Source organism: Gouania willdenowi, chromosome 6 (genome assembly GCF_900634775.1).
Source record: "Gouania willdenowi chromosome 6, fGouWil2.1, whole genome shotgun sequence".
NCBI classification, from domain to species: domain Eukaryota; kingdom Metazoa; phylum Chordata; class Actinopteri; order Blenniiformes; family Gobiesocidae; genus Gouania; species Gouania willdenowi.
Window position 1 is genome coordinate 60,972,539 of NC_041049.1, and position 26,042 is coordinate 60,998,580.

The 26,042-nt window shown below is 36.3% G+C and overlaps 1 protein-coding gene across 2 annotated transcripts; it reads right to left on the reverse strand.

Annotated features, from left to right (window-relative positions):
• Positions 1-2,511: 2,511 nt before the first annotated feature.
• On the reverse strand, positions 2,512-13,942 carry skor1b (SKI family transcriptional corepressor 1b). 2 transcript variants are annotated; one of them, XM_028450490.1, is made up of 8 exons: positions 13,797-13,942; positions 11,919-13,588; positions 11,315-11,408; positions 11,114-11,215; positions 10,916-10,969; positions 9,795-9,869; positions 7,910-7,984; positions 2,512-2,655 (listed from the first exon to the last, which is right to left on the reverse strand). In XM_028450490.1, exons 2-8 carry the CDS (start codon positions 13,578-13,580, stop codon positions 2,561-2,563), a joined length of 2,157 nt encoding a protein of 718 aa, XP_028306291.1. In that variant the 5' UTR covers positions 13,581-13,588; positions 13,797-13,942; the 3' UTR covers positions 2,512-2,560. The 2 variants fall into 2 exon arrangements, with proteins under 2 accessions (XP_028306291.1, XP_028306290.1); XM_028450489.1 differs by having other exon boundaries at positions 2,512-2,658.
• Between the last annotated feature and the right edge of the window lie 12,100 nt (positions 13,943-26,042).

Genomic DNA, 26,042 nt, shown 5'->3' on the forward strand with positions numbered 1-26,042 from the left:
TGGATTTCATTAGATTGCTTTAACAAATTGCAAATGTTTGTACTAAGAATAGAGAAAATAACCTCAAGTTGTGATGAGTAACAATTCTCCTGCTCAGTAGAAATGTAACTCTCTCTAATGTGGCCTCTAAAGTATATATTAAAAAAAATCTTCATTGAAATTGGGTTTTTGTATTCAATTTATTTGAATTACAGATATTTACAGTGAGTTTGTTTGCTTTTTATGCACACAGTATAGGTGTAAATTAGTGATGCATTACTATGATGTGTTATCGGCACGTTATCGGCCAATATTGGTTTTAAAATTAATTATCGGACATTGTCCATTCCACTAATATAAGTAACCGATCAAATTATTATTTTTTGATCATATTTAGCTATGACACTTCTTGGTTCTTGTAAAAATGCATTTTTTTCAACTCAAACATATAAAAAATTATTGGTAAGTAAATGTAAGTAATGTTTTAAGTAGGATATTCTGCACATATCTTAATTGTTTTGTTTAAAGACAATTGTCACAAATGAATATAACATGTTTTACACAGCATACGTTTAATTATTTTTACTTTAATTTTACGGATGTTACATGATTTTCAGCTCTGTCATTTGTCTGCATTTGCCAGCAGGCCAACATGATAACAACTCTGCTCAATAATTCTGTATCTTAATTCCACTCCAAAAACTAGATGATCTCTGCAACGTTTGGCTGATTCTTTCTGAAATCTGCCAATTGTTTTTTTTACTCTAAATTTTAAAGTAAAAACATGATGCATGTTGAATTAGAGAAAGGTTTTCCCTGCTGTTTTTTTTAACTTGGAATTATCTGCTGTATGAAGCAGCCATGTGAGCGATTATTTCAAAATAAATCAGAGGACAAGTGAAGTTATTAGACCTTTGGCTAATATCACCACAAACAAATAATATTTTGTAAACACTCAATTCCTAATGCAAATTTAATTCTGAATCTCACACACACACACACACACACAATTTTTTTTTATTATTATCATTACTCACCATAGTTACAAACGTTGCTCACTGAGGACACCTGCTGGTCAATATTTACAGGTTTTTTTTAGTTTTTTTTTTAGGATATTAGACCCACTTTAGTTATTTTAAAAGCCCTTTGTGCAGCTACTCCTGTAGATTCTACGCAGGTTTGAACTTATCCTGAGTTGACTATCTGAGCTGTTCTAACTTATCCTGAGTTATCATGACCACCTGTCAACATTGAGCTGTTCTGCAAAGCTGCATTTAAGACAATTTTATGAAATAATTCATGAATGGTATCATTGCAGTCCAAACAAATCCAACAATGCACACCCTTGAACCAAGCAGCAGCCATGTTGAAAGTCTCAGCTCTGTCTGTCCCTGAACCACTGAGATATTTGGGCCACAGACAGACAGATATTCCTTGCTTTATAGATAGATAGATAGATAGATAGGTAGATAGATAGATAGATAGATAGATAGATAGATAGATAGATAGATAGATAGATAGATAGATAGATAGATGTATAATCATTCACACTGTTTGGGCAAAAGGATTAAATCAGGGGTCACCAACATGGTGCTCGCAGACACCAGGTAGCCCTCATGGACTATGTGAGGGGCCCTCAGGAGCTCCAGCCACCAATGAGTTCCAACTAAAATATGATTATGTGGATTTTCTTTAAAATTTCATGAAAATGAAACATTTGCATAAATTCAGAAAAATAAGTATTTCATGTTGAAACCTCAGCGTTTCCTACCTTTAATATGTTAAGGTTTCATTTATTCAGACAACTGTTGTATGTTTTATGAAAATTGACTTTGATCTCCTTACATGTTTTGACTGTCAACTGCCAGTCTTCTTCAGAGGCGTCTGCTGATCGCTTTGATGTGAAAAACGGTAGTCTGAATAAATGAGACCTTAATATATAGTTAAAAAAGAAGACAAAAAGAACTTGCTGGAATGATTACGCGGAAGTCAAGGAAACATCAAAGCGATAATCCTCAAAAGAAAATCAAATATCTTGTAATAAAAGAATTTATTCATCAATGTCAAAAAAACAGTTAATACATGGACAAATAGGCTGTTCTCAATAGAATATGTTGCTTTACTTACAAGGCCGTACAAGAATGCACTCATTTGCCATCAAAGTTCATCAGATAAATGCATGTGGGCCCTGTACATCATCACTCATTTAAAGTGCATAACAACCAGAGTAAGATATACTGGGCTGCAAAGAAAAGCAGAGGTTTAGAAGTTAATGTGTATTTACATTAGCCACAAGTTAGCGAGCTTTACTGATAACATAAAAGAAAAGAACAATCCACCATGACAACATACTTACATCATCATTGCACTTTGCCACAAATAATAAACATCAGCTAATAATGGTGCTTTTATTTAATTTGTTTTGTTTTTTAAATGAAAACAAATGCAACATGGCTATGTAAATTCTGACGGTCCATTGTATTAAATATTACACGTATTTACAGTTTAGTCCATAATTATGCACGTCTGAGGAGGTTGATGCTCTGCTTGTGGTCAGTCAGAGAAGTGAAGTGTGTGGGATTCACGGAGGCATCAGAGGAGACTTGAAGGTGCAGGATCCGCTGCAGTGGCGAGGGGTTAACATCTTACAGGAGAAATGGTGCAACGCGTCGTGAGCTTCTATGAAGAAGGAGATCACACAATCAATAGTGCACTCAGTCGAGACATTTTATGTGTTTGCACTTAGTTATTAATGACATTTGGCATGTATGAGGTAAACAAGGAGGTGAATAGATAATGCAATGGTTTTAAGATGCCGTCAGAGCGGTTTTTAGTATATAACCTATAGGTTCCCAAAGTAGGGTACGGGTACCCCCAGGGGTACACAAATGGTCATAAATATAAAATAAAAATTGGAAACTAGAATATAAATGGACCATGGTTACAGATAATTATTCTTTTTTAAATTATATATTATTCCTCAACAGGATAGGTCAAATTCAGAGACCAATTTGACATTACATCAGTGGTTCCCAACTTTTTTGGGTCGTGACCACATTCAAAATCACACATTTTTGGGCGTTTTTTTTTTTGGAATTAGCTTTTGATAATGTTTGTTAATGTGAGGATCAGTGCACAAAGCGACAATAGCGAAAAGCCATACTACATTTTATTTGAATTAGATTTATATTTGTGAAAGTGAAAGTATAGAATACAGTTGTTTAAGATTGTTTTGTGTGTGGTGTTATTATTTGAAAAAGAACAATATCACACATTTTAAAAATACATTTTTTTATCATTTTTTTCTTTTCAATCATAAATTAATTATTAGACATTTCAGGGGACCCCATTTGAATTGCAGGTGACTCCACATGGCGTCACAAACCCAAGGGGGAACATGGCCTCAGGTTAAATGTTTGAAGGGTGTACGAGTCTGTGAAAAGTTTGGGAACCACTGGTATATAATACGTAAATGGTGTGACTTTGAGCTAAATGTCACACATCATCAGATGGAAAGATTAAACATCCTGACAGAGGAGTTAAAAAAAATGAAAACTCAAACAATTTGATGCGTCATTTCATGTAAATCTGTAACTTACAATTTAGGAGAGAAGAAAAAATAAAGATGAAAAAGTACAGACACTCTAGAAAGTCCTGTGATACAGTCAGTATTACTGGTACTTTTATTTTACAAAGCATATCCGCACCAATAAATCGATTATTATTATTTTTTTTGAATTGGCGTTAGTGAAAGGTACAGATAAGTAATAAATGTGAACATTTAACTAACTTTTTATAATTTTTTCACTTACCCGGTGAGGCGGGGAGGCGAGCCCCCAGCTTATAAAGTTACTTTAACAGATCGGAGATCTGAAATTTTTGTGGTCGGAAGCTACGCTTTTCACGGGTTGCCCAGTTTTCTGGGATGAGGGATGAAAGGTTTTGTTTGTTTTTTACGTGTGTGGTTAGTTCAAACCATCGTTCTGTGTGTTTTACCTCTCAGACACTTCCTCTGTGTAATGTTGTTTACATTATGTTTAAATGACACAAGTTAAATGTACTTCCTGGAATTGCAGAGGCTTGAATGGTGTAAAAAAAAATCAAACAGGTCATGAACAAGTTGAAAGATATGGAGTCTAAAATAGTTTTTTTTACAAGAGACCCATACTTTAGAAGACGATAATATAAAGATAAGCAGAAGGTGGCAGGGAAGTCTGTATGCAGCCTCATTTACTTCAAGGGCAAGAGGTGTTATTAAGGATAAATTTGGTAGATATTTAGTAATTCAAGGACTTATTTTACATGAAAAAATCAATTTGGTAAATGTTTATGGGCCTAATATAGATGATGATCAATTTTTCACAAATTTCTTTCTAACCATTTCATCTCTCTCAGGAAAAACCATCATTGGTGGGGATTGGAACTGTGTTTGGAACCCTACTTTAGATAGATCAACTGGGACTGACTTAACTCATCATAAAAGTAGGGATGTCATCCAGGACTTTATGAAGGACTTAAATATGCTAGATATTTGGCGTCATCGTAAACCCATTGACATAATGTATTCTTGCCATTCTAAAACTTTTAACTCATATTCTCGCATAGATTACTTTCTAATTTCAGCAGAGTTATTACCTAATATAATTAACTGTTACTACGACAGTATAACAGTATCAGACCACTCTTAACTCAGATTTAAAAATACTCTGTAAATTGCTGGCAATGCGTTTACAAGACTCCCTTCCGACAGTTATCCATAGAGATCAAAATGGTTTTGTTTTGGGTCGCCAAGGTCTGCACAATGTACGTAGGGTCCTTAACGTTATTCATGGCTCTGACAATGCTGCAGATCCTCTCTCTTGATGCTGAGAAGGCATTCGATAGGGTTGAGTGGCCTTATCTTTTCAATGTATTGTCACGATTTGGATATGGAGAAACATTCCGCAGGTGGGTTCAGTTACTCTATATAAATCCCACGGCAGAAATTCTGACAAACAAAAATGTGTCTACTCCAATTAAAATAATGCGTGGGTGTAGGCAGGGCTGCCCCCTGTCACCTCTCCTGTTCACTCTAGCATTGGAACCACTAGCCATAGCAGTACGTGCACATGCACATATTTCTGGAATTGTAGTTGATCAAGTAGAACATAGACTCTCATTATACGTGGATGACATAATATTATTTCTCTCTCAATTAGATAAATCTATCCCCGCCTTGCTACAACTAATCGATGAGTTTGGTCATATCTCAGGTTATACTATAAATAGATCTAAATCCTCTATTCTCCTGCTGGACAAGAAAAAGAGAGATACACCTCCTGTAGTAACCTCACAGTTTCATTCAGTCCACCAGTTTACGTATTTAGGAATTAAAATACTCCCAAGTTTGGATCTAATAGTTCAAAATAATTATGAATCTGTAACTAAAGAAATAACTGATAACGTTAATAGATGGATGTCTCTACCCATGTCTCTGGTTGGTCGAATCAACATTTACAAAATGAATATACTCCCCAAATTGCTGTACATCTTTCAGAATATTCCCTTACCACCTCCAAATGTTTGGTTTAAGAAGATTAAAACATTAATACTAAGCTTCATATGGAAAAACCAAAGAGCTAGGATAAGGCTGTCCCTACTTCATTTATCTCATGGCGAGGGAGGACTGAAATGTCCAAATATAATGTGGTATTACTGGGCAGTGCAACTTAGGTCCATCAGGTATTATTTCAGTACAACGGATGCTCCCCAGTGGACAGAAATGGAAAATAGGGTCTTAAGCCCATCTTTACCTCTATATATTTTATCTGATTCAGAAGCTAACTTACTTAAAAAAACCACAAATCCAATTGTTAAGAATATGGTTAAAGTATGGTACAATACTAAAAAATTTATGAAAGAACCAGTTACTCTGTCACAGCTGAGCCCGATATGGGCAAACCAAGAATTTAAACCAGGCAGAGCAGATGCAGTGTTTAAACAATGGGCACTAAATGGTTTGGGTAAAATTCAGGATTTAGACACTGCAGGGTCAGATGATATGATGTCATTTGAAACTCTTCAATATAAATATAATATACATAGGAAATACTTTTTTAAATATCTTCAACTTAGAAACTCTATTCAGAAAAAACAAAGCAATCTTTTAAAACCATTTAAATCTAAATTAGAGGTCTTAGTTACTGAAGACAGTTCGAAAAAAGGAGCAATCTCACAATTTTATAATTTATTGGCGTCAAATTCTTCAGAGAACTCAACTATTAAACTAGAGGCATGGAGAAAGGACCTAGAAATGAATCTATCTCTTGACGAATGGCGTTCTGTTTGTATAAAAGCCCAAAAACAAACTATTAACTCAAGGTTAAGGATACTGCAATATAAGTGGTTAATGAGAGTTTACATCACTCCAGTTAAATTGAATAAATACAACCCTGACATTCCAGATACTTGTACAAAGTGTAATGAAGAAAAGGGTACACTTTTTCACTGCATTTGGGAATGTAGGGTAATTCAGTCTTTTTGGAATGCAGTTACACAAACTTTAAAAGACATCATCTCAAAAAGCTTAACTCAAGAACCTGCTTTTTTCATTTTGGGAATTTATCCAAACTATCCTAAATACGCTAAATGTGAACGGATTCTTACTGACATTGGTTTACTACAAGCCAAGCTTCTGATTGCACTGAACTGGAAAAGCTGTAGGGCTCCCAGTATTGGTCAATGGGCCAAACAGATGTTGACAATTCTACCACTGGAACGGATTACATATCTTCTGAAAGGGAAAAGTGACTTGTTTGAATCCATATGGAGGCCATTTATCACCTACGTGGAACGTTTGAATCTATCCGAGGATCGTAATGAGGACTCATGAGACTAATCGGAGTTGGGACGATACCTTTTGAGTTTTATATTCATTTTTTTAGTTACCCTTTGTTTTGTTTTTTTCTTGGAAATATGGATGTCTCTGTACACTCCTGTAACATGACATTCTTTTTGAAGAAGCAGAAGCACGGGCGTGTGTCTGGGAGGTTGTACTGTTGTTGGGTGTTGTAAAGCAAAAAATAATAAAGACATTGTTGGAAAAAAAAAAACTTTTTATAATTTTATATCCTAAAATTGATTTTTACCAAACTTCTCAGAAAATGTTATTTAACAAACTCATTTTTTGAGCATTTACCAAAACTAAAAGATTGTGCCACGCCCACATACTGCAGGGTCAACTGGAGAGTACTTTTAAAATCAGCTCACAGATTACGTGAATCTATTTTAGTTTTAAGATCAAAATTGTATCTAAACAGTTAACTGATGTTGCAAAAAAAAAAAAAAAGAAAAGCTTGCTGGACACAAATACTTCTCTTTCTTAAATGTAACAGATTTTATTCGGTATTTCTTACTAATTTCATTCAGTAATTTAGACTTTCAAAACATGCAAAATAATTCCAATTTAAAACCAATAAGATAAGAAATCAATGTCTACATATAAACTTTACTTTATTTAAATGAAGTTTGATGTAGTTAATGACTCACTGTTTTTTAAATTAGTCCAACTCGGTTTTTTTCCTTTTTCTTCAAAGCTATCCTAAAAAAAATTAATACAGAAAAATACACATTTTTGGGTTTTTCTGGAAAAAAAAACAAGAAGTTCAATAAACTGCTAAAAAAGTGGTTGGAAAATGTGACCTTATTTTTTGTTGCTGTTGGATCTAAGCAACAGTTTTTACAGTGTTATAGACCTGCTTCTAAAAACCCAAAGTTTTTCCACAATAGTGTGAGAAAATCACTTTATTCACTTCCACTGAAATGCATTAAACCTAATAAACATCTTCCTTTAGACTCAGGCACAATCAAAGTAAAGAGATTGAGTATTTCAGTGAATGTTTAAAGCCACAGCTAAAGGTGTGAATAAGTTCCTCTGCTTTATTTCTCTCACCGCGAACGATGTGAAGCTGCTGAACCATCTCCTCCCTGTAGGAAAGCTCTCTTTTCATCTGATCCTGGAAATTATCTGGAAAAAAAAAAACACGTCTAATTATGGATGTTCCTCAATAATGACATTTTTGATAAAAAACAAGAGGGTTTTTTATGAAAGAAAATAGACTTTATGTCAGAAATTGTTGATTTAGCTTGTTTCCTCCAAGCAGAAGCTTTTTTTTATGAAAAGATATGAGATATATTTTATACAAAAAACAGAAAGTACAACTGACTGACATCATTAAATATTACCCCTAACATTTTGTGAGGACAAAATTGTAAAATAAACTGAACAGTTTGATAAAGTAACATAATAGAAGATGTTTTTAGCCTCATAGATGTTAATAATGACTAATTACTTCATGCCACCATGAGTAAAATCCACGTGTAATATGTATGTTTGTATTCGCATGTGTATGTGTTTTAAGTTTCTATTTCTTTTTCGATCTTCAATTCATATTTTGTTCAATATTTTCATTTTCATTTTGATATTAATGTTTGTGTAATTTGTTTATATAATAGTTTCCCTCGTATATCAAACATTAATTGTGCATTTTTTCCTCATGATTTTATAAGTGTTTGTTAGTCTTTATTTTTAATTATTTGTGTTTATTGAAAGGGGCGGAGCTCTTATACAAGCCCTTTGGGCTTCATTCCCTGCTTGCACCTTAAATGTTGTTTTTTTATTAAAAAATGTGTGCTCAATAAATAAAGGAAAAAATGAAAAAAGGAAAAAAATACTTTTCTAATTTTGTAGATTTTCTATCATTTACAATGTGGTAAAGACTAAAGAAACATTTTTTCTATAAAGTGTACTTTATTTAATGAATTTTAACAGGCGAGATGTATTAAAATATATAAAATCTTGCTTGTGGCCTCACGTGTTACTGTTTTAACTCAGTTTGAGTCTCTAAACAGCGAATAATATCCATGTTTGACCTGTAGAGGGCGCTGTTTCCAAGCTAAAAAATCAAATAAAACATCGCATCCTCTCAACCTACTGTCTATAAAGGACAAACCTATCCTTTAGATGGCATTATATTTCATTTATTATCTATTGATTCTTTGAGGAAAATAAAATATCACAAATACATAATTATATTCAAATTATTCTCTCATGTAATGTGGTCCTAAATGTTCTGTGTTTTATATACATTGCATACATATATATATATATATATATTTGTGTAGGGACAAGAGAGACTATTGAATAATTAACATTTCATCATGGGCAATTATATTGATATATGAAACATATTATGGTCTGTTATATATTCTTATAACTCCAGCAAACTTTTATTTTGAAAAAACCTATTTTTAAATTTTCTGCTCTAAATTCTGAGTATTATGAATGTTCTGTTCACCACCAGCAGTGCCAGAGGTTTATTATTATTATTAATATTATTAGCCTATTATCATTAGCCTATTATTATTATTATTGTTGCAGTTAATTGCATATCTATTTTCTTTATGTAAGTAAGTAATTAATTTATTTATAAAGCGCTTTTTGCAGATAAAATCACAAAGTGCTGTATGTTTTCTCCTTTTAGAAGTTACATATTTAAAAAAATGAATTGTGGCTTGTTGAAATAAAACTGATGAAATAAGAGTACTATTACACAGTTTTCTGATACATTTAAAAATCTTTTTTTTTCTCTCAGGAAAACATCATAAAAATCCATTGCAGTATTTAAAAATACCCTGCAGGAGATTTTAGTCAAGGGATGTTTTTGAGGTGATGTTTGGTTCTGACACACACGAGCTGATAGAATCACTACCTCTGTGCTGGCACAAAAAGATCAAACCAATGCCTCAAAGAGTGAGTGCTGCTGAATTTAACTCACGTTTTAAATGTTGAAATTCACGTTCCAGTCTTTTTCTTAGTTCCACTTGTTCCAAAAGCTGCTTCTGTAGCTCCCCTGGAAAGCAGACCAAACACAGGCTGTTGGAGGAGAAAAAGTGACAGCCTATATATAGGGCAGCTTTATTCAATATTACTGTATAAGGATGTCAGAATTAGAATTAGAGTGAGAACATTAACAATCAGAGAAGCTCTTTGAAATCACATAATCTGAAATCACTTTGCTCAAAAGAGAGAGAGAGAGAGAGAGAGAGAGAAAAGTGTATTTTAAATTAAACAATGAGGAGATTGTTTGATTTACTCAAGGTCAGTTATTGAAATAGATTTGATCTTTAATGAGTGACAATCAGGCCCTCAGGGCTGAGAGCAACAACACATTTCTACAGTAAAAGCAGACCTGCATGGTGCTAAAGATCAGCCTTGTGATAAAAAGACTATTTTCAGAAAACGACATCTGATGAACTCAGATCATTAAAATTTACATTTCATTTTGGTTCCCATTAAAGGGTCCACATTAACACGTGTTTAAATACTAAACTTAAAATGTGCTTTTACTGATCATTTCTTCAACCAGCCTGGCTTTAAAGCTACATTTTTTAAAATCCATCTTTAAATAATAAAAAAACAGATTATTTTTTAAAACATTCTGTGCCAGAAATATTTATTTAAAATAAATAAATAAATAAATAAAAACAACCTAAAAACCTCATACATTTCTGAGGGACATAAAGAGATGACATAAAAATGCTTTTACTTTGTAATTTATGTATTTTCTCTCATTTTCAAAGAGGTTTTAACTTAAAAAAAAAAAAAAAAAAAAAAAAAAAAAACAAACAATTCAAAGCAGTATTGAAATACCTCAGCCTTTCTATTTCATTCCATATTTTAGGTAAACAGATTTAATATTTTATATAGTATCTTATAATAATCATCCACATTATATGACGAGTTAATTATGTTGTGAGATTCACATTCGTTATGTTATGTGCCCATACTGACTGTTGTTTCTGTGCAGTGGCAACAATACATAATAATAATAATAATAATAATAATAATAATAATAATAATAATAATAATAATAATAATAATAATAATGTATCTTACCTTTAGCCAAATTTTGAATTTGTGATGACAGCCCTCTGGTTGACGCGCCCTCCCCTATAAATAGATGCAAAATACATATATTTTTTCTATGTGTAAATAACGATATCTGCATGATTTTTATTAAAAATAGTCGTATAATTAATCTAATCGATAACAACAGCACATAAACGTCCTTTTGGAGCTCGGTGCGTGCCTCACCTTCCTCCGGTTCTCTCCGGTGCTCCTCGCTTTGTTCGTGAAAAGATTTGGTTTCGATTTCCTCCACAGTGGAGGAAGGTTCCTCTTTGCTGGAACTCTCATCTTTAACAAAGAATACAAAGAGCTTTCGCGTTATATTTTATTTTTATGTTGTTTTAGTGGAAAATTGATTTTTTTTTAAAAAATGAAAAAGTGACTAACCATGTGTGGTGAAGACTCCTGTTAAATAAGTAGCAGGTCTGAACTGGTACGGGCTGCTCCTCTGCAGCTGCTCGCTCTTCTCTGGTGTGTAAACCTGCAGAGAATAACAATATTATTATTATTATTATTATTATTATTATTATTATTATTATTAAAAAATAAAAAAATAAAAATAAATAAAATAAAAATAAAAATAAAATAAAAAAAATAAATAATAATAATAATAATAATAATAATAATAATAATAATAATAATATATTTACACAAGTATAACATGTTTTTGTTTTTTAGTCATTTATGTATGCCCTATATACATTTTCCACTACTATAAATGTTAGTAATTATTTTTGTTCCTTTTATACTGTGTTGCTGCAAATGTGAATTTCCTTTCTGAGGATCAATAGCATTCTATTCTATTTTTCATGGTAAATTATATTATTTTTTTGTAAATAAATGTAGCTGGTGAGAATGTGCCTGCAGCACCACTTTTCCATGCACACACACACTAACACACGCACGCGTGCAGGCAGATATTAAGGTATTAATCCAGTTTGGATGAGTGTATATATTACAATATTAAACATCTGTTTTCCTGCTCACTCACTTGAATAAAAGAGGCCCCGGTGCGGGTCTCCGGTGCCGGTTTGCTCTGCGGGTCCCTGTCAGAGGACTGGGCCACACGTGGGCCCTCTTTCTGGGCTTCACCCTGCCCCCCTGCCCTGGACTCATGCCCCCCCACACCGGGAGGAGTTCGGGAATTCTCGTCCTCCTCTTCGTCCGGTGTTCTGCTCGTTTCTACGTCCACGTCCGGTTCACCTTCGCTGTCCACGCACGGGGACGCGGACCGGTAGCTCGAGCTCTCGCTTAAAAAGTCGGGTGAGAGGTGCCCGGTGCGACCCCCGCTGTACGCAGCCCTGGTCCCGTACAGTTTGGCGATGGAGTCGGCGTCTTTGATGACGGGCCTGAAGGCGGACACGTAGCTGCTCTTCCGGACCGGGAGGCTCGACACCTCGTCGCCCGACCGGTCGTCGTCGTTGCGGGCGGACTGGGTGCTGGAGCAGCGGTCCGTGTCCACCGCGCTGTCCTTGGAGGTGTTGGTGCTCCGGTCGCTGAGCTCGGACACGTCCATGTCCATGTGCCTGGGGGGGCACAGCTCTGCTGGGGGTTTGTGGGGGGTCTGGTAGGGGGCCAAGGGCAGGGTGCCCGCTGCGGGCCAGAACATGGGGAAGGACGGGTAGGCGCTGTCCTTGGTACCAGGCCACAGCACACCCGGCAGGCCCGCTTTGCTCTGCTCACCCCCCAGCCCCCCCTCGTCCTTCTTTGGACACAGGCTGAAGGCCGGGAACCCGTACGGGTGGGGGAACAGCGGGGGAGGGATTTTCTGCAGAACCCCGAAGCCTTTGCTGGGCACCGGGATGACCGGGTAGCTGCGGGGCCCGGTGTGGCCCCCCCGGGTGTCCTCACAGCTGAGCAGCTTTGGGGGTGTTTCTGGAGAGGCCCGTGGCCGGTCGGCTCCGTGAGACTTTAACGGAGAGTTGGACCCGGAGACGCTGCCCGGTAGAGTCCTCTTCCTGCTGCCTCCGTTGAACATGGCCTTCACGTCCTCCCAGGCGTGTAAAACATCCTCCGCGGAGCCTTTGTCCGTCAGCTTCAGGTGACGCCGCCACGAGTTGAAGTTGGCCGCGTCCGGCTGCGTGTACTTGGACTCTGGAGTCCGGTGTGAGTGAAAGATGAACTTATTTGGGGAGAAGTACATGTTGCAGTATGTGCACTTGATGCACTTGGCCCTAGAACTGTTGTACCGGGCCGGGATGAAGCTGCCCCGGCTGCCCCACGCGCACTCATGGGAAACATCAAAGGCAAAATTTTCTGGAAGTTTGGGAGGTGAATGAGCTCCAAGGAAAGACTTACAGAGTCTCTCCGCCTCCCGTTTGGTGATCATCCCGCAGCGTCTGGAGGAGATGGGCATGGCCCCGGCTCTGCGCAGGATCTCCAGCTGCACCGGGGTGCACTGCACGCACGTGATGCCCAGCGCCACGCGCCGGTTGTGTATCTCGTTGTAGCTGTAGTTCTTCAGGAGTGTGTTGGAGATCTGCGCCAGGCAAAGTCTTTCCTGTCCATCGATGACCAGGGACACGATGGGTATTCCGTAAAGCACCGTTTCTCCGACCTGGTTCGGCTTCAGGTTGGTGGTCGGGTAGGAAAGCTCTGGTTTGGAGCTAATTGGAGGAGAGCTGGGGTCTCGACCTGCAGGGATGGGGTCCATCCTTGGAGCTGCAGAAACAGGATAGATGCGCTTTAAAAATAAAAAAAAAAATTATATTATATTATAGTTTCATGCAATCAAACACTTAAATAATGCGTAATAAAGCTTAAATAAACACACACATTTTTCCAAAATACACATGATTTTGTACATTAAAATGTTATCAAATAAAACCTAATGTTAAATACTAAACTGTATCCGCGTGCCCGGACTCACCTTCACCGGTGCGCGTGCAGCAGCAGCAGCAGCAGCTCCTCCGTCAGTGAACAACTGTGTTTACTTTAGGACCGACTTTAGTCCCGCAGACCGCGTCCGTCCTCCCGGTGTGTACGGTACGGTGCGCGCGTGCGGACGGATTGCGGTGCAGCAGCAGAGGTTGTGTCCACATGGCAGAGTGAGGGTGTAGCACAACCCCCCCAGCTCTACGACAACAATCTAACTTCAGTCAGGGCACTCCCACTCACACACACACACACACACACACACACACACACACACACACACACACACACACACACACACACTCGCACGCACGCACGCACACACACACACACACACACACACGCACGCACGCACGCACACACACACACACACACACACACACACACACACACATTCATGATTGAGGTGCTTTTGGTCCTGAGGCTGAGGTAAAATATGGAAGATTTCTGCACGAGGAGTGGATGCATTAATAATAATTTAAAATAAAACCGCAGCATTTGTTTAGTGTAATCTGTTAACAGGTATGTTTGGATGATTTATACACGTGCATTGTTCGTGTGTGTAGCATTTATTCAGAGGTGAAAGCATTGGATTACAAGTAGGCTATTTACATTACTGTAAATGAGTTGCTATGGGTACTTGTACTTTTTTTTTTGGAGTATATTTCTAAAACAGTAATTTCAAACTTGTATTCAAGTACATTTTAAAATAAGTAATTCATGTAATTCATTACATTTATTCTACAGCCAACTGTTACTGAGTAAATTATGTATATGTATTTTTTTTTTGTTTTAAAATGATCAACAGACATTGTGAAGCTACAAAAATATATAAAAAAAAAATAAAAAATGAAATGACCAGACAACAATCAAATGCTTCACATCATAGCCGACCAATCAGATTAAACGTAATTTTCTCAGTTTTAGAGTTTCATAAATAGCTAGTCTGATCATTTTTTTCTTATTTTGAATTTAATTCATTGCTGTCATTTTTTTTTTTTTTTTTTTTTTTTTTAAATAATTGTACATTTTGACAAACCTTTTATTTTATACAGATGCCTTTGTGGAAAATAAATTAAGTTCCAATTGTGCAAGAATTGTATTTCCTTTGGATATTTACTATATATGCAAGTGAACCGTGATTTATTAGCAACAACAAACATGGGGGGTGAAAGTAACTAGTAACTTTTACAATTTAACTGAATTACTTTTTACTTGTACTTGAGTATTTTATGTATGACTGTAATTAATTACCACTTGTATTTGAGTACAATTTCACTTCTACTAGATTCGTCAGTACTCATACACCTCTGTGTGTTGCCCATCTGCAGGAGGAACGCAGTGTGGAGGAGGCTTTGAGGGGGTGTTACGAGGGGCCACATCATGCAGTCAGGGGCCCCTCTCACGTGCGAAGGTTCCCACGCGTCCACTGTGTTCGTGTCACGAGCTCCGTGCGGCCCTACACGCGCCGTGACAATAAGCAGCTGCTCCAAGTGTCACACACACACACACACACACACACACACACACACACACACACACACACGCACACGCACACACACACACACACACACACACACACACACACACACACACACACACGCACGCACGCACACACGCACGCACGCACACACGCACACGAAAGGATTTTAGATGGATTATCTACATTTAATAATAATAATAATAATAATAATAATCATCATCATAATAATTACATAACTATGTACAATTTTAATTTGAGTAATTATAGAATTTGTATAGAAATTATTTATAGATTAATCACATATAATAAGAAACCTGAAGCACAAGATACTTATAAGAAGTTGAAAAATCTTGGAAAGTAATTATAATAGGAACAACACTACTACACATCATTGGAAGCTAATTATAAAAAATATATATATAAAAAAGTATAAATTACAAAGAATTGTAATCATGGTTAAGTTCTAAAATGTATTATTTACGTTTCATCTAAACGTTTTCTTCATAAATTCAAATACTTGATTTATTAGGGTTTTTAGTCTTTGCTAAAAGAACAAGCACCGCCCCCATCTGTTCATTTATTGATCACCAAAGGCTATCAACATAAACCTGTTAATTAACAGTGAAATATACCATCATATAATTCCAAAGTGGACATAGGGTGAAACCAAACATGTGGCACTGACTTTATCATCATTTTAATAATGATTCCATTATTTTTCATTTACCAAAAGCCAAATGATGTTTTTAAAGTTGTCAAAAACAACCAATGATTAAACAGAAACACAGATTTGTATATTACCACTAACACGTCTACCTTATGGAAGCATCTATATCCATTCTGCTGAGAATAATAATGTTTACACAGGAAGAAGAGAATAAAAAATAAGCCAGCAAAGACATTTTCAACCCCTTCCACTTCCTCAGTGCTATACGCGAGTGTCTGCATTAATCACAGAGCTGCTAAAGTATGTTCATCACCTGAACACTCTATTAAAATAAAAGTGCTAGCCCCGGGGAAATCTTACCTTACTCTTTAATTGTTTTGAGGCCATGATAAGCTTTTTATTTTAAGATTAATTTATGCATTCTTAAATAACTCTACATATGATTAATAATCTTGAAAATTAAAAGGAGACTGAAGCAATTATAACGAGAGGTTGGTCATTAACTCATTAAGTGTACGAGAGGAAAAAAAATGAAAAATCAGTGCTCGGGTATCATCGTTGAAATCAAAGTGAAGTGCAGAGTGATTGTTGAAGGACGTGAAATATGCTGCAGGCGAATTATTCTGCAACAGCCTATTTTTGTTGAGCAGATGACTCAGTTTTTGATTTCTTTACAATCACACGTGATGTAGATCATAGGTGTCACACTCTTTTTAGTTCAGGGGCCAAATATGGAATAGTTTTATCTCTGGGCCACAGATTTTATGCAGGATCAATTATTGTGCCCTTGTCTACGCATACGTAAAATACAAAATATGTAAGAAACCAACAATAATCTAGCACTAAGTGATAGATATCAGTCCCAACAGGATCTTTACTTTACATTATATCTAGTGACCTAGTAAAATCACGTGACATTATCGGCACCAGAAGTAGAGTTTAATTTGCACAATGATTCATGTTTTCTCTGTAATTTTTACTTTCTCCTGCAGGCCGAATTGGATGCTCCAAAAGGCCAGATTTGGCCCCCGGGCCAAGAGTTTGACACATGTGATGTAGATCAGTGGTTCTCAATCCCTTTGCATTTTTGTCAAATCATACACGCACCTCCTCTTCATATCATAACTATACCTCTCCATAATTTAATATTATTTTTCATTTGTGGAACTGTGGGCTCTCCTATACCTCTAATTGTGTCCCCAAAATTGGCTTCTTCTAAGGTTTATTCTACAACTTCAAAACAATGAGTGAAATTTTAAAGTGGAATTTATTGAATTAATTGATTTATTTTAAATAACATGCAACTTTTATGTTATTACTTATAGTAAATTTGGTCTCCTATTGTCAGAAGTGTAATAAAATGGCCTCTACAGCATAAGATAATCCTGTTTCAATAATCTACAACAGTGGTTCTCAAACTTTTTTGGCTCGAGTCCCCCCTTTCTCTTATTTCTGAATCCAAATTATGTCCGACTACAACATTTTGCTTGGAATACTGTGGGAAAAAAACCCTATAGATCATAGTGATGGAATTAATGAGTGATAACACACATTTTAAAGAATCTAATTTTGTGAATAAGTGGAATGAAACAGTAGTGCCTCTTGAATAGAATTATTTCTACAGTTTTTTTTTATCATTTACGGTCCCTTTCCGATTCACCCCTTGTATTTTCAGTTCATGTTCGTTTTTAACTAAAAAAACAAAACAAAACATAAAAACCCCCATATTTTTAATGCTTTTATTTGTTAATTTTCCTCTCTCTCTCTCTCAAGTACCCCCTGCAGTGCCATCACGTACCTCTAGGGGTACACATACCCCCATTTGAGAAACACCAATCTACAAGAAAATATAGTATTTTATTGAGCAATAGTTACCGTAGTTAGTGATGATTTAAGTTTAAAAAGGAATGAGGACCTTTACCTGATTACTTTTAAGTTAGATGTTAAATCTTTCTGACGAACCACTGACGTAGATGAACCAGTTAGAGATTATAATCACGATCAGGTTTGGGTTTTCTAGTGAGTGCATGTGATGCTTCTGCAACAACAGAGAAAGATCAGAGGCTATACCAGAGGAGAATGAAGAGGAAACAGTGAGACATGCTAAACCAGACATGGGCAACTGGCTGCCCAGGGGCCACATGCAGTCGTCGGCCTAATTCTGTGCAGCCCCCAAGACAAATCCACCAAAAATTGTAATTCAAGAAGTAATATGAAGCCAAAAAAGTAACGCAAGATAAGTTCCAAAACACACAAAACGAATGCACAGAATGTAAAAAAAAAAAAAAAATATACACATAGCAGCAACAACAACAAAAACACTATAAATAAATCAAAAATACACAAAAAGGATCCATAGTACACACAAAAGGACATCAGACACACAGAACAACCACCGAAACTGACAAAACAACAACACATATACAAAATGACACCACACACAACACTAATAATTATACAAAATGACTGAAAAAAATACCCAAAATGACAAAAATACTGGAAAACAATCACAAAAGGCACAGATTGACTATACACAAAATTCAAACTTAACACACAAGAAATAAAAAAAAACAAATAAAACATCTTATAAAATACACAAAATGCCAGCAGAAATTCCAAAAATGAGAGACAACAAAAAACGGTTCTTTCCTGTGTTAGTGCTCAGATTGATCGGATTGGTCGTTATTCTTGATACTGGCATCAATGTTGATAATGTGGCCCTCGGATCAAACAATCACATATTTGTGGCCCTGTTGTGATAACATTTGCCCATACCTGTGCTAAACGGTCGCTAATGTGTAAACAAGGCATCACCCCTCAACTGCCCTGATGTTTATTCGTCTCCTAAAAGCCCACCCCTGGGTCCTGACCCCACATCCTCCACTGCTAAACGGAGCATCTTTCCTCACAGGAGGCACCCTGAGCATGTTTGTGTGTGTGTGTGTATGTGTGTGTGTGTGTGTGTGAGGGGGTTCATCACAGCATCAAATGAGGCTGAGCGCAGGGACCCTTTTGTCACAGACAGGGACTCATCTGCCAATGGTGAGCTGTGAGGTCCTCGGGGGATGCAGGAACAAAGGTGCTAAAAGGCTGTGGAACAATGAGGGTTCTCCCAGGAAAGCCTTTGAGTGTGGGACACAGGCAACCTGGGACAAGCTGTGCCAATCACCGTGCAATTACTTTCTTTTTGTGCCGTCCTCAGGCCTTGTGTGGGCATTCATGGAGAGGTGCAAGGACGCAGGACGCCATGTCTTCCACAGCCCTGATTGTTATATGGAGATAACCTGCAGCTTGTGCTAAATTCCCTGTTCCTCTGTTGTGCAAAAACAATCACTGGGAAATCTTTGGTATGTTCAAAACACCTATTTAAAAAAAAACCTCATTGTGATCATCAGTGCAATTTCTTCAGCACTGTTTTCGGTTCAGTTTTGCAGCTTTAACACAGTGAGAAAAATGCTACATGACATTTTAAACCCAGTCAAACTTGTGTTGGAGTTATGAGATGCTCTCGTGTTCAGTACCTGAGATTGCACACAGAGAGACATAGTCAGGTTTTTGCTGAATCAATCAATACATTTATTACAGATGAACAGAAATGATTTAGCAGGTCATATCAAATCAATATGAAAACACACACTCATCTAATACAGATGTGGGCCTCAGGGTTGGCTCACTCCTGGCGTCCCCAACGTAGGTTTTTTCCAGTGTTTTTATTCCATGTTGGAATCTGGATTCTCCTCCTTGTGGCTGACACATGCTGCACATGTGTCGTCTTTAGTTATGATTCGTAAGATATTTGTGATTGTCAGGGTCAAAGACATGAGCTCATCAAGAGATAAAGACACAAATTACAGTATTTGGGTCAAAGCATAGATTCACAAGTTTATATCTTAAATTAGAAGATATTTTATATTGAGAAATCAATGATCAGTTACTGTAGTTGGTTAAAAATGACATTCCCTGCTGATTTAAAGCAATTATGCAAATTCTGTACAAGATTATTGATTGATTGATTATTATTTTTATCATTTAGGGGTCATTTTGTGTCTGCTTATTTGATTATTAGGTATACGTATATGAGTTGTTTAATTAAGTTTAGTATTTAAAAAAGAATTATTCTTATTTGTTAACGACAGGTTTTGTGCATTTTGTTCTCAAACTGTCTTTTTTAGTGTTAATCTGAGTGTCCCAGTTATTTATATCTGATTTGTCTCATCACTTACGTACATGCCTGTGTTGTTTTTAGATTAAGATTAAGTTGAAATCAGATGTTCTGAAACAATTTGTCCTTGTCTTGAAAATGGCTTTGAAAAAGTTGGCCTGACTGAAGATATACAGTATTTTATGAACAGGATTATTGAGTATAAAGATATATAATTATAGTATTACACAGAAAAATAATCCATGAACAATAATCCATTGAACACCTGTCAAAATTCAAGCAAACAATTTTGTAAAGATGAATATTGTGTAATGAACTACCATCACAATAATCAATAAACATTTGTTTAACGGGTTCCTATAGTGAATTTGAATTGCAAGCTTGATCAGAAAATCATGTATTTAGAGGTGTAGTCAGCGGAGGAGGAAAACCAGAACCTGTTTGAGAGACGGTGGCGACCATTATTACGGTGCACATTTTAGGACATCCTCAGGTGTCACAGTGAGGTATCAGATATCCGGAAAACCTGTCATGTATCAGACCAAACAAACTCATTTGGCAAACCAAACGCCGTCAAATGACACGGCCTCAAGTTTCAAAATAAAAGTCATCAGACTCAACAGCCTAAGGGCGTAAAACATGACGTGACGTATTGTGATGAAATCATAAACACACGTTACGTCATCAATATGTGCTGCTTCGAATACAAGAGTAAGTTGTTTCAAAGGTTAGGATATATCAGCGTTTCATTTAACAATGTATTTATTAATAAAACAAGACGTTGATGTATCTTAACGTAAAGGAAAGAACAGCTTTTCAACACACTTTGTTATGTGTACTTCCAGATCCTTCAAAATAAAACGCCATGTTGTGTTTTACGGCCTTTTATTTTGAAGCCTGAGGCCATTTCATCTGATGGCATTTGGTTTGACAGATTAGTTTGTTTGGTTTGATAAATGTTAGGTTTTCCTGATACCTGATCCCTAACCAGGACCTGAGGATGTCCTAAACGTACATTATGCCCCAAGTCGTACACAGGTGTTGTGTCAAAACCTGTGACCCGACAAAATGGTGGCTCTGGTGTCACGTACTGAGTTTACCTCTGTAGTGAGATTATAACCCTAACCCTAACCTAATCCAATAAACAAAACACGTTTCCGTTCACTTTGAAAACAAAAATAAACAAAAATGAATTATTTTTTTTGCAAAAATTCATTTTCCGGTAATGCGCATGTGTGCGCATGCGCATATACAATCTCAGTACAATGTAAACTCAGTACATGACACTGGCTCTAGTGGCTAAAGTACATGTTTAATTCCTGACTTACTGTAAGTGAACAAAGCATCAACCACTCACTGGTAAAGGGGGCTTAAAGACGAAAGACCAACTAAACCTCTTGTAGTAAAAATATATACATATATATAAATATATATATATATTTTTTTTTTATCGTGCTTGCATTTAAAATTCACTACTTTCCACATTCCAATATGATCCATAACCTCATGTACACACTTTATGATTGTATTTTGACAGACTTGGATGAGGGACTATAGGAGGATCCAAATGTTTACAGTTGAATGAAACTTCATATAATGACATTAATCATTTGAGGTATAGAAATTTAAAATAGTGAATTTTGCACATAAAAATGTATGTGATGGTTTTCTTAGCCCTGTGATGGACTGCTGCCCTGTCCAGGATGTACCTCATTTTCCATCCTGCATGATGAAACTATGATTGTAAAATGAGATTTGAAGTAAAAAAAAAACAAAAACAAAAACATTTTTTTTAATAATTAAGAAATTGAACCACTCTTTTTTCTCTCAGAGAGATACAGTAACTTTGCCAACCCAAGACCCACGGTTGATCAATTTTGTTTTTTACAGGGAGAGGTTTGTGTCAAATTTTTCATTTCATTGAAATTTCACCACAGTGTTCTATAAAAGTATTGAAATGATCTATAATCTTCCATCATTTTAAAGGAACAGAAAACCTTTGCTGTTTCACAAGATCTTTTAAAATATAACTTCACTTTTATCATTTATTATTCTACACACATGTATATCTCACTAGCATATTTAAAACTGCAATTACTAAAAAAAAAAACAAGTGTTCTATTAAAAAGTGAGTTCAAACAGTTTCCCACCAAAGTAAAGAAAAAAAAGAAAAACCTAAAGCCTTTATAATTTAAGCTTTACTGGTTTAATTGTAGCCAAACAGAGTGATTAAATATTTATGAATTTAAAGTTTTGCATACTTTCACTGGAATCTACAGTGTAATAAAGCAAAATGCACAAATTTGTTTGAATCCTACCCTGAACACTTTCAATAGTGTAATGAGGAGTCAAGTGAGAATGGAAATTATCGTAATGATAACAAAGGTCTCTGCTCCATAGCTTGGGGCTGTATTGTTGGGCATTACCATAAAGATGCAATGTGCTTGTATTGCAGGGTTGCTTTTTTTTTTTTTTTTTTTTTTTTTGAGCGAGCAGGCCAAAGCGATAATAACTATTAGTAGATGACAGTGCTTTGTGGGATTCCAGCTGTGGAGCCTACATTTCCATACAGATAGAATGGCTCTGGGTGGATGATATGTGTGAAGGGGGAAGGGTCGGACAACTCTATGGACTCAACCGCACACTCACACACACACACACACACACACACACACACACACACACACACACACACACACACACACACACACACACACACACACACACACACACACACACACACACACACACACACACACCGAGCAGCAGAGGTGGCAAAAGTACCAGTCTCCAGTACTCAAGTAAAAGTAGAGACACTTGAATAAAAAATGACTGGTAAATATAAAAGTATTGAAGTTGCTCCCTTACTTGAGTAAAAGTAAAAAAGTAAATGCTACTAAATGTACTTAAGTAAAAAAGTAAAAAGCAAAACAAATGTTCCTTTAATGATAAGACAAGGTTTTTAAACCAGCAAATTCCATATATTTTATGTTTTTAAGAATTTTCAGAAAACTGGTACATGGAAACAAGTTAAATCTGTTACATTTGAACACCAGCAGAATTTAGCACTAAAGATAAATACAATTTGTAAATAAAATGTGTCAAGAAAAAGTGCAAATGTTCAATAAAACCCATGCAAAGCAGCTTTGAGTTGAACATTTTTAAACTTGAAAATGTTAACTGTAAAACTAAGGAACCTGCCTAACAGAAAAACGTTGTGACGTCATCTTCAAAGGTCTTACAAGTAAAATGTAAGAAGTAAAAAAGTAGAAAGTACAGATATTTTTTTAAACAAGTTTTGATGAACTACAGCCGGGCCCACGGAACATATCCGAGCCGAATAGCGCATGCCACGTTCCCGAGAATTCTGTCAAATGACTGGGTTCCACCGAGTAAAACAAATCAAATTGTGTGATGTGAAATGGTAATATACGTTGAATTGCCTTTGAAACGATATATCACACGACTGTTTTATGTTCCGATAAATTTAGAAATTACCATAAAAGGGGGTGAGCCCCCCATCCCCCCTCTTACAAAAAGGTGTCCGAGAGGCTATTGACAGCCGCTCAAAGAATATCCATGTCAAATTACAACCCATTTCAAAGAGCATTAATGGAGGAGTAGTCATTTGCGCCCCTGTGGCACATACGGAGTAATGGGCTGCATTCATATATTGGTATGTGTCAATGATTCGGTACCACCAACTGTCGCAATATTTGACTCACAAATAAATGAGAAAACGACTTCCACAAAAATTGCCGAAAAAATCAAATTGTGTGAGGCATAATTGTAATTTACATTGAATTACCTTTGAAACAATATATCATACAACTATGTTCCCATAAATGTGGAAATTACCGGAAATCTGGGGTGGGCCCCCGGGCCCCATTTTAAAAAAAGGTCTCCGAGCATCTCATCATATTCATTCCAAACTGCATTCCGATCTAACGATAACTAACGGAGGCGCAGTCATTTGAAAAATGGGTACCCCGGGGTCCCCCTGGTGCCCCCGTGACACGTACGGGGTAATGGGCCCCATTTATGTATTGGTATGTGCCAATGATTTGGTACCACCAACCGTCGTAATATTTGACTTGCAAATAAATGAGAAATCGACTTTCGTTATTTTTTTCTTTTGGGGCCCCTAATTGAAAATCAGGTTTTGAGCATCGATGCGTACACATCCATCGATTATAGCTACCAAATTTCAGCCTGATCCGCTCACGAATAACAGAGGAGTAACAATTTTAACTAGTGTACAAAAGAAGAAGAAGAAGAAGAAGAAGAAGAAGAAAGAAGAAGAAGAAGAAGAAGAAGAAGAAGAAGAAGAAGAAGAAGAAGAAGAAGAAGAAGAAGAAGAAGAAGAGAAGAAGAAGAAGAAGAAGAAGAAGAAGAAGAAGAAGAAGAAGAAGAAGAAGAAGAAGAAAGAAGAAGAAGAAGAAGAACAACAACAACAACAACAACAACAAAGTGAGTGGTGTTTTGAGTACGGTAGCCCGGCCTAAAAATTAAGGAGTTAAGGTAAAAAGTCACCAAAAAAAGAAATACTCAAGTAAAGTACAGATACCAAAAAAAAAAAAAACAATTTAAGTACAGTAACAAAGTATTTGTACTTTGTTAATTATCACCTCTGCTGAGCAGAGCACTGTGTGGAAGTGGTAAATGCCGGTGCTGGCCTAAATCTGGCTGTTGTCCTGCATTACAGGGGGAGGTGAGATACTCTGTGGGCCAAATGTCCAGAGCCTTAGTCTGTTGGTCCTCTGACAGCTTTCAAAGTCAGGAAGTGCAAAGTGTGCGTACGTGTGTACAGAGAACCAGAGATTTCCATCAAGATTGCTCGCTGGGGAAACGCTGTGTGACACACTTGTCAGCACCATGTCTGACAGCAAATAAAAGCCCAAAAATCGAAGTTATGTTTTCAAGGTTGCAAACTTCCCTAAAGTGCTGAGATTCAGCATTTTACAAGATCTTAATGTTAGATAGATTTCTCTACAGATAATATCAGTTCAAATCCTCTTAGTGGATTAGTAATGATCACTTTGACATTCTGAAACCTTAAAAAATGAGTTTGTTACAACCTGTCCATAGCAGCAGTGTAATCCTCACATTATTTATTCTATAATGGGTCAGATTGTCCAAAGATTGTTGACAGGATATTTTCAGACTGTTAAAAAGTTGTTTCAATTCCCATTTTCAATCAGATTTCATATCAATTAATGTGCAGCTCAACTCGTCTCATCTGATCTTATCAACTCTTAGCCTTTTATGCCACGCAACGTCACATACTCTATCTACTTTCATATTATCTATTTCAACCTCATGTAATCTAATTATAAACATCTCATCTCATCCAGTTTTTTATTTTGATTTCATCTCGTTTGGTCATTTTGCATCACATGACTTCTCATCTTTGGCCTTTATTTATTGTCATATATGTTTACACACACATATGACATCTCATCTCATCCAACCTCATTGTATCTGATCTCATCTTGTTTTGTCTCATTTCAACTAATTCAATCTAACCACATCTCATACCAACTTGTGTAATTCAGTCTAATTTCATCTTGCCCATCTCATCAGATACATGTTGTTTAACTAATCTCGTCAAATTTTTTCTGACCTCATGTCATCTTGTCCAATATCATTTTTTAATCTGATTTCCTCTAGATTTATCTCATCTCATCCAATTTCATTCAATCTTGCTTAATCTTTCTATGTCACATCACATTTCATCTCTTTGTCACATCCAACCTCATTTAATATAATCTCTAGCAATCTTATCTAAAATATTTGATCATTTCTTTAAAAAAAAAAAAAAAAAAAAACCTTGCATCTCACACTTTATTCAATCTTATCTCATCTTAGAATTGAATATGACGTATTTATTGATAATTTATCTTCACTCATCATGATGTCTTGTCACCTG

Coding starts and splice junctions, on each gene's coding strand:
- skor1b (XM_028450489.1), bottom strand. CDS start 13,580: ATGGACCCCATCCCTGCAGGTCGAGACCCCAGCTCTCCTCCAATTAGC. Junction 10,970..11,113: donor CCGGAGAGAACCGGAGGAAG/GTGAGGCACGCA, acceptor ATCTATTTATAG/GGGAGGGCGCGTCAACCAGA. Junction 7,985..9,794: donor TGAATTTCAACATTTAAAAC/GTGAGTTAAATT, acceptor TTTTTTTTCCAG/ATAATTTCCAGGATCAGATG.